Consider the following 15,778-nt stretch of genomic DNA (forward strand, 5'->3'; position numbering starts at 1 on the left):
ACAGTGTTTACTCATGGAAAATTATTCTGTGTTGACATCTAAAGGTCACGTCCATTGAGGGAAGGATATTACAAAAGGATAGACTTCTAGTACTTTGTAGGCATAGACTGTTGATCCTCCATGTGGTGGGGGAAACAGTGGGTGGAGTTTCAGGAAGAGGAAAAAGTTCCGGTAAAGTGGCTTTCATTTACATTAACAAGTACACTTCCTGTCTTCCTCTCTTCCAGTTCTAGGTTTAACCACTGTAGGCACTCGTCTCCTTCTGACTTGAGGAAACTCTATTTGTCCACTCTTTCCCCTTCTTAGTGCTCAGTATTGCTTTCTCCTTGAACTGAACTCAGGCTGATTTGCCTTCTCCTGCCTTGTCTTTTCTTTTCTGTTTCAGAATACATAGTGGGCCCTGGCCACGGACCTTCTGTGGGGCCCTGTGATCTAGCATTTGACATGTTAGTGTCTACTTCTATCTCTTTAAAAAGATTTTCCTCCCTTATTCTATCCTTTCTTTTCCTCTCATAAGTGATTGATATAAAGGGAAAGGCCACTAAATCCCAGTTACCTGGTTATTTTATCTACCTGGGATACAGCAACAGGCTGAAATATAATGTAAAGAAATCTGATTCTTTGGAAATTTTATTTGTGTACACACTTAACCTTACACTTAACCATTCAGAAAAGTTACAAGAGTGATACAAAGATTTCCCATGTGCCCATGACCCAGTTTTACCAACTGTAGAAATCTGAATGTGTAGAGCATAAATTATGTTCATTATTCACTTTAAAAAGATGATTTCCTGTAGGATTCAGAAAGGGAGGGAGAGAAGGGGGAGAGAGGAAGAGAGAGAGAAAGAAAGACAGAGAGAGAGAGAGAGAGAGAGAGAGAGAGAGAGAGAGAGAGAGAGAGAGAGAGAATGAGAATGGGAGAGAAGTCTGTGTGTAATTAACGTTTCCAAAGCCAGTGTCTGCACAGACCCATTTCCTCCTCCCACTCCTGTTAGACAGAGTGCCTGCTTTACCTTGGTTCTGTCTGGAACCTCTGCATTTCTTAAATTTTAGTGTGGGGTTGAGGGAGATGGTGTGGCATGCTGAATCTTTTGGAAGGCTTTCATGTTAATATTATTTCTTCTGAGAGGGTAGATGTTGCTTTAAATCTGTAATTTGCATGGACTTTATAAAATAATTTACTATAACACCAGCTTTGGAATTATCTACACATATCCACCTTGCTATATGTAATACATTTATGTCTCCAGACATGTATATTTTATCTTATATGAGAAGAGTATTAAACATATTTCACCCATGAGCAAAAGGTCAAGTGGCTTACTTTAAAACTTAATTTATTCTTCATTTACAGCAGTGCTATCTAATGGAACTTTCTGCAATGATAGAAATGTTTGGTATCTGCACTGTTCAGGACAGTAGTCTCCAGCCACTTGGGGCTATGAGACACTTTTAATGTGATCAGTGTCACTGAGAAACTGAATTTTAAATTTCATTTCATTTGAAGTAATTTAGTCACTCACTGCCACCCCTTCCCGAGCTCTGCCCTGTATATTGGACAGTGCAGATTTACAGAATCACAGCTTGGGTTTTGCTATTGCTACTGACATTTGAAAAGGATTGGTGAGTCAAATAATTAGGAGCAATTAGAGTCATACGAGAAGATGGGAGTATAAAATCAGGAACATTAGGAGCATTTAAAAATTTGGGGTTTTTAAGTTGTCACTGTAATTGTTAAGTCACAATTAAAGACAGTTTTTTCATAGAGCACTGGAAGAAGACACCCTCCTACACAACTTGAAGGAAGTGATGGGCCCTTCTGTTTTATCATGTTAAGGTCCCACCTGGACGGGCTCTTGTTTGAAGACAGCACAGGGGAGGACACTGGCCTGATGGGAGATGACGTCCCGGATGCCAAGTTAGGGGACCCAGCCGCGGTCAGAGAGTGGGCTCTTCTGGAAGGGAGAAGGTTAGGCGGGCTTGTGATGGCATTCACCTCTGTGAGAGGGAAAGACAGAAAAGAGACAATGACTTCCACTATACTTTCCCTTAGAAATCAAATAAAACCAAATGCTTCTGAATGTCTGGGCAAATCAGTCGATGTAGGCAATTTCTATACAAGAAGCATCCAATATTCTGATGAATGGACTCATCTGGTGGGTTCTCGACCCTCGCTACACATTAGAGTCATCTGGGAGCTTAACAAGTATACTTGTATGGATGCCCACGTCCCAGCCAGACAGTGTCTGAGTCAGTTGGGCAAGGGTGTGTCCAGAGCATTCAGCTGTTTTTTTTCTTAAAGCTCTACTATCCAGCTGGGGTTGAGAATCACTGGTCTAATCCATCAAATGGTATCTTGCATAGTTAATCTTCCCTGTCAATCATGCAAGTTAATTAATGAGAACTTTCTTCCAAGTACACTGTACTTGCAGAAATACCTCTTGGGTTTCATCATCTAGCTAAAAACAAAGTTAAGTATATTTAATGAGATAAAGCATTTTGTTAAGAATGCCCACCATACTTAAAGCACAATGTAAAACCAAATGCATATTTTTTCCCATTAAAAAAAAAAATCTCAGCTGTGAAAATACGCTCCATTACCTGATTCTTCTTGCTCATTAACGTCTTGAGGATCAGAACCACTCCGGCTCCGACATTCCTTGTGCATTTTGGCCTTTCGGGTGGCCGTCTCGTCGTCGGTGGCCTCTCCACTCTCACCCTGGGAACACAGAATTCACAGTGTTTCTCACTCTGCATTTCTCTCTCATCACTGCTTTAGTTCGGGCCGGTCCCTATTCTCTGACTGACTCCTTCAATGCTGCCTCTCCTTGGTGAAGCCAGTAAAGACCCACATGAAGGCTGACCAAGTATTCTCATGTAATTTCATCCCATGTGTTCTTCACTATAAAATGGCACTCCTCAGGGAAGGGGTCCGACAAGAGGAGGCAGGCACTGGACCTCTGGAATCTCCATATAGAGACAGAATTATAAAGCAGATTAAGTTTGACTTAGGCCTCAGCAGCCTCCCATATGCAGAGTGAGACGTTTTCTAGATAATCGTGGAGAAAATATATTATCATGTTATAGCGATAACACATATAATGGAATATAAAATATATAGTGATATCTATGTATCTGTCTATCTCTCTCTCTCTCTTTCTAATAAAATTTACCATCTTAACCATTTTGTAGTAGAGTAGTACTAATATATATACCCTGTTCTGCAACAGATCTCTAGAACTTCCTCATCTTGTAAAACAAAAACTCTATACCCATTGAACAGCTCTCTTTCCCCTCTTCCCTCCAGGCCCTGATAACTGCCATTCTATTAGGGTGGTGCAAAAGTAATTGTGGTTTTTGCAATTATTTTTAACCCTTTAAACCGCAGTTACTTTTGCGCCAACCTAATACTTTCTGCTTCTAAGAGTTTGACCACGCTAGTTACTTCATATATGTGAAATCATGCAGTATTTATCTTTTTGTGCCAGGTTTTTTCACTTAGGATAATATCCTCAAGACTCATGCACATTGTAGCATATGACAGGATTTCCTCCTTTTTAAAGATTGAATAATATTCCATTGTATGTATCTTTTTTTTTTCTTTTAGTCTTTCATCTGTGCATGGATATTTAAGCTGCTTCTCGTGATAGTACATTGTATTGTATTCTACATCTAGCATTTTGGCCCTCTGTGGACCCTGACTTTTTCCTGGTGTTCACTCAGTTCCTAGCATTGAACTTGTAAGTCTTCTAGTTCATTTTTTTTCCTCCAGACTTCTTTTTTTTCCTTTTAACATTTTTTTTATTAGTTTCAGGTGCACAAAACAATGTAATAGTTAGACATTTATCATTTATATCCCTCACACAGTGTCTATGACATTTTTTTATATCTCATCTTGTCCCACCCCAAATGACTTAAGGTCGTTTATGATAATGTAGACCATACAGTGGTCCCAGATGAGTGGGTCTGATGCTTAATAAACAAGTGGCACTCTACCCTCATAAGTATTTTCTTCTTTTTCTTGGTGGTGCTTATGCCTAGTGTGTTGTTTCTCTGCACGTTCGGCTTCTCGGCACTCTTTGCTGATGTCCCAGGGCTGGGGTTTCGAGTGCTCCATCGTCTGCCCCCAAACAACTCCACAGCATGAGCCAAGGTTGGGCCTTCAAACCGTCCATCCTCCTGTAAGAGAACCACACACTGAATACACAAGGGACCAGCCAGGAATGGGAAAGTAAATATACTAATGGCTTCCAATAAATTCCCAGAGGTGGAAAAAGCACAGGCAGCCACTGAGGGATAACCAACCAAGTAGCCCCATTTTCTAACTGTCAGGACTCTCTGGTGGGGACTTGATCATCTTCTGTAGTCCTGGTCACATGCCTGCTGAGTTCCAGGGGTGTGCTTTGATAGAGCAGTGTTCAAATGGGATTACTGAAAAAAAACTTCCCTTCAGAGATTATGTTCCAGAATGATCACTGTAGAAAAAAATCATTAAGATGTACTTTGCAAATTAGGGCTTTGGAGGACTTTGGGTGTGTGTGCGCGTATGTGTGAGTCTATTTAAGTAAATCAAGTTCTATTTGTTATTGAATTAGTCTAGGTGTATTTTCACCCAGTTTGATGCTTGGGACAGTCTGACTTAAAATACAGGGTATGTGGCATACACAGAATTCACTTTGGAGGGCTCTGGGGAGCATCTCAAATAGTTGGACTGCTGTGCTCTTGAGTGACTGATATCTAAGAACAGAGAGCCCAGGGGACTGAGAACACCATGCATATTTATGATGCCGGGAACAGCGAAAACATACTCAAGGGGAAGGTGATGGTTCATAATAGCTGCTTCTCATGAGGCCACTCCATGTAACACGCCCTGAGTAGCAGCAGGGATTTATGCAATTATTGAATTAAATATTCAATTAACGATGAATTTTAACGATGAATTTTAACGATGATTGTTTAATTAACGATGGTCAACAATTCTCCCTATAAGTCAGGAAGGCCAGTTAATAAAACTACAAAAAGTCTCATATGAATTAAAGACGATATTGATATTTCGTATGTTGAATACAAGGGCTCTTTTAAAATTACTTTTCAGTTGCTGTCTTTACCTTCTGCTAGCTTTCCTTTGCAGTTCCAAAGAAGTGCTTGTAAATAGATTTTTCTTCGTTGTAGATCATATGCAAATAATAAAGAGACTTTGTGCGTGTGTCTGCTTGCTCCTTCATCTTAATGTGCAGTGACTATCTGATTTTATGAACTTGACTTGTGACCTCTCACTTCCTGCATCGTGTTATGAATACCAGGATGCCGAGCAACTTGGACACTTGATGTGGGAAACCTTTTGGCGACTCTTTTAGTGGATATCTGTGATTTACGCCTGTCCATTAGTAATTTCTTTTTTCTCTAACTATATCCCAATTTTACTTTATCTCTTTTCCACTCATTTTCGTCTTGGATCTATCAATCAAGGTAGAATATTCCTTGTCCAATGGTTGGCACCGGTTCTAAATCAGTCAGTCAGAATCTCCCTCTCTGGAAGATGAATCTTGAATGCAGTGATACAGAGAATGAAAATGGTTGGCGATCACTCCACGTGATGCAGGTCTGCTGACGAGAGTCCCAGCTAACAAGTCACTACAACTGACTCCAAAGTGGAATAAACATTTCAGGACACAATTTCATAAATAGGTTTTAACTACCTTATTAAGTCTGGAAGAAATTTTGTAAAAAAAGTTATCTACGGGTTTTAATTAACACATCTCCCTTAGGATGTAAAACTTCTGCGCTGCGAAAGACACTCTCAAGAGAATTAGAAGACAAGTCACAGACTGGGCAAAAATATTTGTAAAAGAAACATCTGATAAAGGACTGGTATCCAAAACATACAAAGAAATCTCAAAACTCAACAATAAGAAAACAAATGGCCTGATTAAAAAAGTGGGCCAAAGACCTTAACAGACACTTCACCAAAGAAGGTATACAGATGGCATGCGAGCACACCACCAAAAGTGAACTCTAAGGTAAACTACAGACTTTGGGTGATTGTGATGTGTCCTTTGTGAAAAAAATACCATTCTGGTAAGTGATGCTGATAGTGGGAAGCCTATGCATGTGTGGGGGCAGGAGGTTTGTGGGAAATCTAACTTCCTCTCAATTTTATTGTCAACCTAAAACTGCTCTAAAAAATAAAACCTTTAATAAAAAAAATGTAATAGACCCATTACAGTCTCTACTGCTTTGGTTTTTCTAAATTCAGAACATTCCAACATGGGCCAAACTTTACTCTTAATGAAAATATTTTTAAGGCCTGAAAAGGGCAGGATGCCTTCGTTTACTCTTTAAAGGAGACTCTTTGGGAATTAAAATGTAGTTTGAATTTTTCTTTTGTTTTATACAAAACAATAAACTTGTTTGGAATGGGTGAAGGATGTACCTTCTATTTTTTAAAAAACTTTATTGGGGGAATATTGGGGAACAGTGTGTTTCTCCAGGGCCCATCAGCTCCGAGTCGTTGTCCTTCAGTCTAGTTGTGGAGGGTGCAGCTCAGCCAAAGTCCAGTCGCCGTTTTCAGTCTTTAGTTGCAGGGGATGCAGCCCACCATCCCATGTGGAACCGGAACCAGAAACTCTGTGGTTCAGAGCCACAACTGAGCCACCTGGCTGCCTTGTACCTTCTATTTTTAACTTGGGAGGACTATTGTGAGTGAAGGCACATTCTCAGCTTTTGAAAAAAGTTCCTGTGGAAGTCGAGGATTAGGAAATTAATTCCTTAAAACATATTCATGCACTTTTACCTCTTGGCATATCTTTGTATATGATAATTTGAAGACTGTTAAACTCATCTAATCCTTTGAATAAATCCTTTTTTCCCCTTGAAGATAGCCAGAATCTGTTTCTGTTGCTTACAACCAAAGTTTACCTGATAATCCTCTATTTAACCTTCTCAGTTTCCCAGAGATCTTTCCAAACACCCAGGATTATGGGTTCTCCGTTCTGCCCATGATTACCTTGAGCCAAAGCTTATGATACTACTCTTTCCTCCACGGTTTACTTTCTTATTCTTTCCTGTATTCCTAGGCTTCATTACAAATGTCACTATTTCTTCTTGTCTTCTGCTTTGTCTCCTGTTACTATTTCCATTAGACCAATTTATATTTACTCGTACTAAAAATACTTGTAATTTGAAAGTAACTTCACATACATTCATCACATAAGGGGACTCTGATGTCAGAAAGATTTTCTATATAAGCTCTTCCTAAACTGGGGATAAAGATGTTTCTTGTAGGGTTGTTAACAGAAGTTTGGAAGAGCCAGACTTTCTTTAACTTATAGATACATTTGAACAGGTTTCTTTTGTCCTTGAGGACTTCTCAGAGCCTGAAATGTGCTAAGCTTTATTATAAGTCACCAAGGGGGCCATTTAGCATGATGCCTCTTTGACCTTTTGTTCTCCAAGTACCAAATTAGCATCTTTCTGATGCTCTGAGTTTGGTAACTGGTCTATATGACTGGAAAAGGTTCAGTTCATTGACCTTTTTCACTTTTTACAAAAAAAGAAATCTTGAAATCCTGTTTCTAAGACATGTTGCCTGTCTTCCTGGGTGGCTCACACAGAACAATATTTTGAGGAAAAACATCACCAATGTTTTCAGAAGTGACTGAGGTACATGGAGCTGTGCTGTCTTTACAGTGTAACCACTTGGTTTCATGCAGGGGTGGAGGGATGGAGGCTGGGGGGAAAAGTAGGCTGTAACTCTGTTTGCAGCTGTAGCTCTGTTTGCAGCTCTAGCACTGAATTGGCTCCAGGTTATTTCCTGTGTCTTTGCTCCAGCAGTATCTCTTACCTCTTCTCATCTGCTGTTCTTGGATTCAGCTGGTGCCTCCTTCAGCAAAAACTGAAGGTTAACGGGAAATGAGAAACAAAGCATACTTTATGGGTTAATTCAGGCACTTTATGCTATACACTTGGGAAGAAAACAAATGGAGGAAATAAATCACACAAGCTTTGTGACAGTAGTTGTAATTGAGCTCAAAGACTTTGGTTTGTGGCCAAGTTGAATGGATTTTCATGATTCTAAAGGATGAGGAATGACTGTAATTAAAAATCATTATATTCATAATAGCTCCTGAAAACCTTTCTTGCAAGCAGCTGACTGCACTGAAAGCTCCCTGTGCAGTAGACAGAAGCAGGTATTTTGGTTTCCATTTTAGATGAATTAACTAAAATTGGCTTTGTGCTGTGCAGCATTAGCACAATCGTGTATATGGGCCTAGGTGCTTATTAATTAATTAATCAAGTTAGTTACTCAGGATCTGATCTCTACTCATACATATTGCACGCACATGGGGAAAAGGGAAAGAAAGAGCATTTTATGTGCCTCTACTAACATCCCAGACAGGAAAATGTTTTTACTTGTCAGAAGTGTGTGAGAACTGTGAAACGTACGTGAAGTCAGTCATTGTAGTCATTTAAATTCATAGTTCTATTTGTTCTGCGACACTAGTGAAAAAAAAATGATAATTTTTTCCCCCAAAGAAAGAAAAGCATACAAAAGAGGAACTGAATCCTCGGATACAACCTATTTGACAATGCTGTCTGTGCCGGGGTTTATGACTCAATGTCCAAGCAATCTCTGCCCTCCTGCCTCCACAAGCTACTCTGGTTATGCCCTCTTCTCACCACCTCCTTCAGCTCAGTCCTGCTGCCACCCTTCACTGGAGTGTTACAGTACCTGATAATTTAGGGTTCATGAGAAACTCAGCTTGAGAAGCTGACTGTGAGAATCAGACTCCTAGGGGCTGCTGCCACTGCAGACCTTGTGTGGAAGAACTCCACGTATGTCACTCCACATTTGGGAAAGTTTCTTTTAATCTTAGAGGTTCTAACATTAGGCAGCGATACAGTCAGTGAAATAACTCTCTGAGTGTCACGTAGCATATTAGGTGATGAAGCAGGATTTCTCTTTCCAAAGTGAAGGTTTCCAATGTGTCAGTTAATCCTTAATTAACAATAAAAGCACTCAGGTTACAATGCCTTCAGTGAAAACTTTGAGTAAGTGAAAATGTATTAACTGGTTTCTTTCCAGATGTGAGAAGTACAATGAACACAGTGACGATTTTCATACAAAATAATAATAGGACCTACTATGAGCCACTAGCCTTTCTTCTGCTCCTTTTCCTCTTCCTCCTCCTCCTTTCTTCTTTATTTTTCACTTTTCTCTTTTTTATTCAGTTCGTTTCGAGCCCTTGTCCTTCACGCATATAAATTTACATTACGGCTTTACACATATTAACTCGATTAAACCTCACAGCCACCCTGTGAATGGGTATTGTTCTTATTCTCATTTTACAAATAAGACACGGAGGACAGAGAGGTTAATAAGTAAAAGCTGCCCACTGTCACTCAGGTAGGAAGTGACAGAGCTGCGAGAATGGACCCTGGTGGTCTAGTTGCCAAGGGTGCTTTAACAAGCTTTATATCTTGAGAATTATGCTGCCGAGGAGAGTGGGAAGATTGTACCCCTTACCTGATAGAGGCTGACGTACTGTTTCCGCAGCCACTGCTGTCTCTGATCAGGGAACTTCCTCATCTTTCTCACCGCTCTAGTGAGTTCCAACAGTCCGCTGAAGACCATTTTCGCCGTGTGCCTTGGTGCCACGAAGTGCAATAACCGATTGTCTGTGGTCTGCAGCCCATGCAGCAGTGTCACACCAGTCTCTGAGAGAACCATGCTACTCAGTTTGTTTTGAACACACACAGTGTGTATATCAATGCTAGGGTGTCCCATGTACACAGCCTTGGCTGAAAACAGATCCAAGACCCCTTCCGCCAGGCCACTTAACCCAGCGTTGCCCAGTGACGGGAATTTGCCAGGCTCGGCTGTGTTACTAAGCACACCAAGTTTTACTTTAGCACTGGTTGGAGAGGCTGTGCTGGGCTTGACCCAGGTCAAGGTGCTGTTGTCAGGCTGGAGCTGGAGGAAGCAGCGGGCAGAGAGGTGTGTGTCCTGGTCGTAGTGGATGACCGTGGCCCCCTGCAGCAGGAACTGGTGCACGTCCGCTCGGATGGACAGGACGTACCATGGGATGAGCTCTGTCCCGTGCTCAAAGGCCTTCTGTGGCTCTTCGAATCCATGAGGGTCCCATTCTTTGGGCTGCTCAAAGATGTCGTTTTCGGAATCCAACAAATCTCCAATTATAAACCTGATGGAAAGAGGTACACATTTTGTCAGTCTTATCATCAGAAGTGAGAACAACACAAAGCCTTGCACTGACACTGGACAGACATCACTTTTCATTCCCCACTGAAGTGAAATTAGCATAGCAACTATAAAATGCTAAAAGTCATAGAGTAATTTTTTTTACAGTTGCATTCTAAAACCTTATATTTAGCAATATGGCTCACCATAGGCATAAGGAACTACTAGATCAGTCATTTTATTTTTAATAGCAACAACAATAATCTTCATCTGTATTCGTTTTTTCCTCTTGTGTCAGGAACTGTGTTAAATACTTTACATACATTGTTGCACTTAATTCAACCTACTTGCAAGGTAAGTTTTCTTAGTCTTTTGCTTCTTCTTTTTTTAACCTATGAGGATACCTTCTGAGGCTCAGAAGGGGTAAGTAACTCGCTCCAGGTTACCCAGTTCAGAAGAGGCTTACCCCAGGCAGGATTCTGGTCTGTCTCACTCTTTAGCCTAGGATCTTTATCACTACGTTTGTTTGCTTTCTACCGAATCATTAACAAAAGTCATGGCCTGAATATAATTGGGCTACAATAGGCAAAATAAGACTTGATAAGCTGGCCTGAGAAGAGTCTGTTTAAAAAAAAAAAAAATATATATATATATATATATATATATATATATATATATATATATATATATATATATATGATTAGTTCAAAGACACTCACTGGGAAATGAGTGTGGCCAGAGGAGCAAAACCAGCTCTCCTTCCCTTGACCTTAGATATCTCTTGGGAGTGTGTGCATGCGTGTGCAAACACATGGGCACATAAAGAAGGCTTGGAAAATTGAGCACGTTGCCTTCCCTGAGTCAGGAACCTGGATTATCAGGCTATAGGGATCTGCGGGAAGGAAAGGGAGACTTTAGTGCCTCCTTTCTATCTGGCCCCCCTGAGTAGGAACGTGCCTACGTGACATGCATTCTCTGCAAAGCACGAGGCATTGTTAATAAGATCAAGGTTTCTGCTGTTTGATCCATAGACATTATTTAGCAAAGTGGTGAATAAAATTGAGAAGGAGCTGGTCCATACACCTCTGGGAAGGAAAGTTCCCATCGTCGTGAGGCGCTGGGGCAGCCCTCTGCCTCTCAGAGAGGCACACGCAGCAGCACTGGGCTTCCTGGACTCTATCTAGATCCTGGTCCCTGAGCGAGAGCCCACTCCTGCTTTCAAACAGCAGGTTCTTCCTCCTTGCCTCCCAGAAAGAGATACCCTTGAACAAGAAAAGACATCTATAGGAGATCTCACAAATCTGACAGAATATCCTTTTCAGATGACCCACACTGGAAACACAGTTAACCACCCAAATGTCCAGCAACAATACAATGTATAAATAAAATTTGATGGATTCATACAATGTAACTCTGCCAAGCAATGGAAATGAACACACAATAGTTAGCTACATGCAACAGGGACAAATAATAAGCAAGACACACAGGAACATGCACTGCATGATGACATTGTGTAAAGGTAAATTGCAAAACCATGCAAAACCATGCTATATTATGTAGAAATGCACAACAGTGGTAAAATTATCAAGAAAAGCAGGATGTATTATCATAAAATTCACAGCAGTGACTTTTTCTCTAGGGACAAATGTAGTGACATAATTGAAAAGGGTCTTGGCAATGCTTTCACTCTGGGTAGTAGTTATGTATGCATTTGCTTGATAATTATTCAAATACATTAGTGTTTTTAAAAAAACTTTTAATTTTAGAATAGTTTTAGATTTGTAGAGAAATTGCAAGGATAGTATAGCCCACATCCAGTTTTCCCTATTATTAACATCTTATAACAGGGTGGTATATTTGACACAGTTCATAAACCAACACTGACACATTATCATTAATGAAAGTCAATAATCTATTTAGATTACCTTAGTTTTTTTGTTTTTTTGTTTTTTACCTATGTCCTTTTTCTGTTTGAGGATCCTCTCCAGGATACCAGATTACATTTACTTGTCATGTTTCTTTAGGCTACTCTTAGATACGATGGTTTCTCAGACTCGGTCTGTTTTTGAGATCTTGACAGTTTGGAGGCACACTGGTCAAGTATTTCGTAGAATATTCCTCCATTAGAATTTGCCTGATATTTTCCTCAGAATTAGACTGGGGTTCTTGGGTTCTGGGCAGGAACACCACAGAGGTAGAGTGGGGGTGTCATCACGTCATATCCATGGAACATACCATCAACACAACACATCCTGTTGATGTTGACGGGGCTGAGGTCGCATTCGTCATGCTGTAAAGTTATTTTTTTTTTTTTTTAAACTCTTTGGGTTTAAAGAGTCCTCTTTGGAAGGAAGTCACTATGCACAGCCCACATTTAAGGCATAAGGAGTTATGTTCTACCTCCCAGAGGGTGGAGTATTTAATAACTTATTTCTTCTGCATGGGAGATTTATTTCTTCTTCCCCATTTATTTATAATTTATGTATATGAATTCATGGATATTTATTTAATAGTTTGGGTTACAATCTAATGCTATGTTATTTTGTTTCTCAACTGTTCCAGTATTGGCCATTGGGAGCTTTTTCAGTTGGCTCTTGTGTTCCACTGACATAGTCCCATCATTGTGTTTTTCTTTTTCTCTTCTTCTCCTTTTTTTTTTTTTTTTTTTTACCACTTCTTTACTTTCTGGCACAAGACACTCCAGGTTCGTCTTATGTATTTCCTGCCCCACTCCTAGAATTAGCCATTTCTCCAAAGAGCTTTGCTTTCTTTTACTGAAGAATGTTATTAGAAATCAAGATCTGCTTGCTAGGTACAAAAATACATTCTATTTTGTACTGTAAAATGTAACTTAATGTTACATTTCAACATAAAAAGTGAAGAAGGAAAATCCTTTGTGTCTAACTTAGCTCCATCCTCTGAAATTGCTCTCAGTAACAATGGAAAACCAAGACGAGGCCCTCCTGAATACTTATGTCTATGCTTCAGACATACAGCAAGGAACATGGCCTTGACGTCACCCTGGGTTTCATGTCCAGCTCCACCACCTATTAGCTGTATCACCATGTCAAATCATTCAACTTCTCTGAGCCTCACTTTACTTACCTGTCAATGGCAAAAAAGACAAAGCCTATTTCACAGAGTAATGGTGAAGCTCAAATAAGACACTTGTGAAGAACTCGGCACAGCATCCGCCTCTGTAAAGTACTATATCATCATGACTAAATATAGGAAGACTGAGATTTCATCCTCCCTCTTCTCCTTCCCAATTCCTCTTCCCGAGGCTAAATCAGCCCAGCTGTTCATCTAGAGGGGCTTTCTTTAGGGCCACATCCGAGCTCTTCAACATATATATATATATATATATATATTTTTTTTTTTTTTCTATCTCTGGAACCATTTCCACGTTTCCATTTAACTTTCCTTGTCATACTTCTTATTGTTGCTGTTTCTGTTTTTTTCTTTTTTTAGAACAAAAAGGACAAATGGTCAGTGTCAGTACCCATGAAATTCAACATGTGTTCATCTAGACCTAGAACTTCTGATCTTAATTTAATAAGAGAAATGGTGTTTTCTATATTCTATATAATTTGAGTTCTCAGCTAAATCAAGTATTTTCCAGTGAAAAACTACAAGCATTATGAAAAACAGTGTCTGGCAAGAAAAATTATGAGGCTTCTCTGAAGCCTGTGTCTGCTGCTCGGAGACATGGTGTAAACTGGAGAGAGCAGACAGCGTCTTTCTCAACATCAGCTTCTATTTCAGAACACAAAAAGGACGAATGCTCGGTATTAATAATTCCATTAAAAAGCATTCTTCATAATTCCATTAAAAAGCATTCTTCCAGGAAATAATGCCCAAGATAAAATTGGCGGGTGCTTGTAATGAAATAAGTTCCTTTCAAGAAGGAAACTAGTAGCTTTGTCTCTTAGATCACATAGTGAATTTCATGCACTTCTGTGCAGGATTCTCTCAGGAAACAAGTTTCTGTGGGTTTACAAGAAGGCATAAGGTGGAACTTAAAGGGTTTATTTAGGAAGCAAATCACATTAACCAAAGGTCAAACATGTGGTTTACCAGCAAAGAAACTACCTTGTCAAACGTAAGCCATATGTGTTAAGGAGAGGACCAAGGAGGAAAAAGAGAAGGAAAGTTTATATCCGACCCCAGATGGAGTTCTGTAGCATCCTTCAGTTAGAAACCATCAATTGACAGATAAACATTTTCTAATGTTCTCTGATGAAAATCTTACATTAGAGGACAAGTGGGCTATTTATCAACCTGGTTATACATTTGTTAAAAACAGTTCATTACTTCCTACAATGTTAACATGAACGTGATTCATGAAATGATAAACCTAAATTTAATTTTGTATAATAGAAGAAAATGTACACCTTTTCTGAAGGTATACAGAGTTTTAAGCTTGCTTTTGGCAAATTCTTGCTTTTAATTAACCTTGCACTTTCCTCAACTACAGGCAGCTTCTAAATTATACCTGGATAATGTGTAGACTTTGAAGCCAGCCTGCCCGTGGCTAAATCCTGGCTCTGCTAGGTATGAGAGCCTGAATAAAATGGAAGTGGTGTGAGGATTAAATACTTTAACATATGTGAAGTATTTGGGATAGTGTTTGTTTAAAAGTAGGCTCTCAATACTAATAGCATGTTAAATATTACTAATATTATTACTGTCTGGATTGTATTTGCAAAGTCAATACAAGGCTCTGGGTCAAGAATGGATTCCAAGGTCCTGCCAGATGGCCCTGGAACCAGTGCCTGCTGATCTGACTTCAGTGAATTCTATTCAACACCCCACTTCCATCCTGTGTGTTCGGTGCTTCATTTCTGAGCGGCAATCCCTGGGGGTAAGGAAACGATTACTGGTACTGAGACACAGGTTTCAGTGTGAAGATTTCAATATGGCCTCACAGGTTTCGTAAAATAAATATTTGCATTTTTGTGCTTTTGTTTCCCTTTTAAGAGTGCTTGGTCTGGAAAATAGGAAATGGAAGAGAAATGTTCTTAGGATGTAGATGATAAAACAGTTAGGAAGGAAGACAGGGAATAAGCAGCAAATTGGAAATAAAACTTTCAAGAGAGGTGATAGGGTGAGGTAAGAAATGTATCACTTCTTCCAGCAGAAGGACAGGATGGTACAGGGAAAGTTCTGAGGCTCAACCAAAGGTAGCATTCCTAAAAGTATTTTAAAGGTTGAGACCTTTAATTAACACACCCTACCCCACCCCCCATGGCCCCAAGTGAAGGCTGTTATAAAAAAGAGCCATATGAAATTCATTATTTTATCTATTCAGGGGTGAGGCTTCCCTTATAGTAGGATTTACGCCAGATCTCAGTAAGAAGAAAAGGCTCATCCCAAACATCTGCTTGACTTTTCTTACAGATATTGTGAGACTTGTAATATATTATGATTCCCTTTTTCCTTTGGCCACCAACAATCTCAGAACAAAATGTAGTCACTGTAAAGTCTGTATAGTATACACTTCTGTATACATTGTTTTTCCTAACCTATTTTATTTTCTCCTTAAGATCTTCAATTATTTATATTTATTCTTGTTAGCAT

At 39.7% G+C, this 15,778-nt stretch overlaps 1 protein-coding gene across 1 annotated transcript in view; it reads right to left on the reverse strand.

The window, feature by feature from the left end:
- PLCE1 (phospholipase C epsilon 1) overlaps window positions 1–15,778 on the reverse strand; it is a 301,542-nt gene that overhangs the window by 57,850 nt on the left and 227,914 nt on the right. Inside the window, exons 8-11 of the mRNA XM_081075061.1 lie at window positions 9,527–10,202; window positions 3,997–4,179; window positions 2,602–2,719; window positions 1,845–1,998 (exon numbers count right to left, since the gene is read on the reverse strand). Of these exons, the coding sequence (XP_080931187.1) occupies window positions 1,845–1,998; window positions 2,602–2,719; window positions 3,997–4,179; window positions 9,527–10,202 (1,131 nt within the window). The remainder of the gene's footprint in view (window positions 1–1,844; window positions 1,999–2,601; window positions 2,720–3,996; window positions 4,180–9,526; window positions 10,203–15,778) is intronic.

The sequence above is a fragment of the Rhinolophus hipposideros genome (assembly GCF_964194185.1).
Source record: "Rhinolophus hipposideros genome assembly, chromosome: 15".
NCBI lineage: Eukaryota > Metazoa > Chordata > Mammalia > Chiroptera > Rhinolophidae > Rhinolophus > Rhinolophus hipposideros.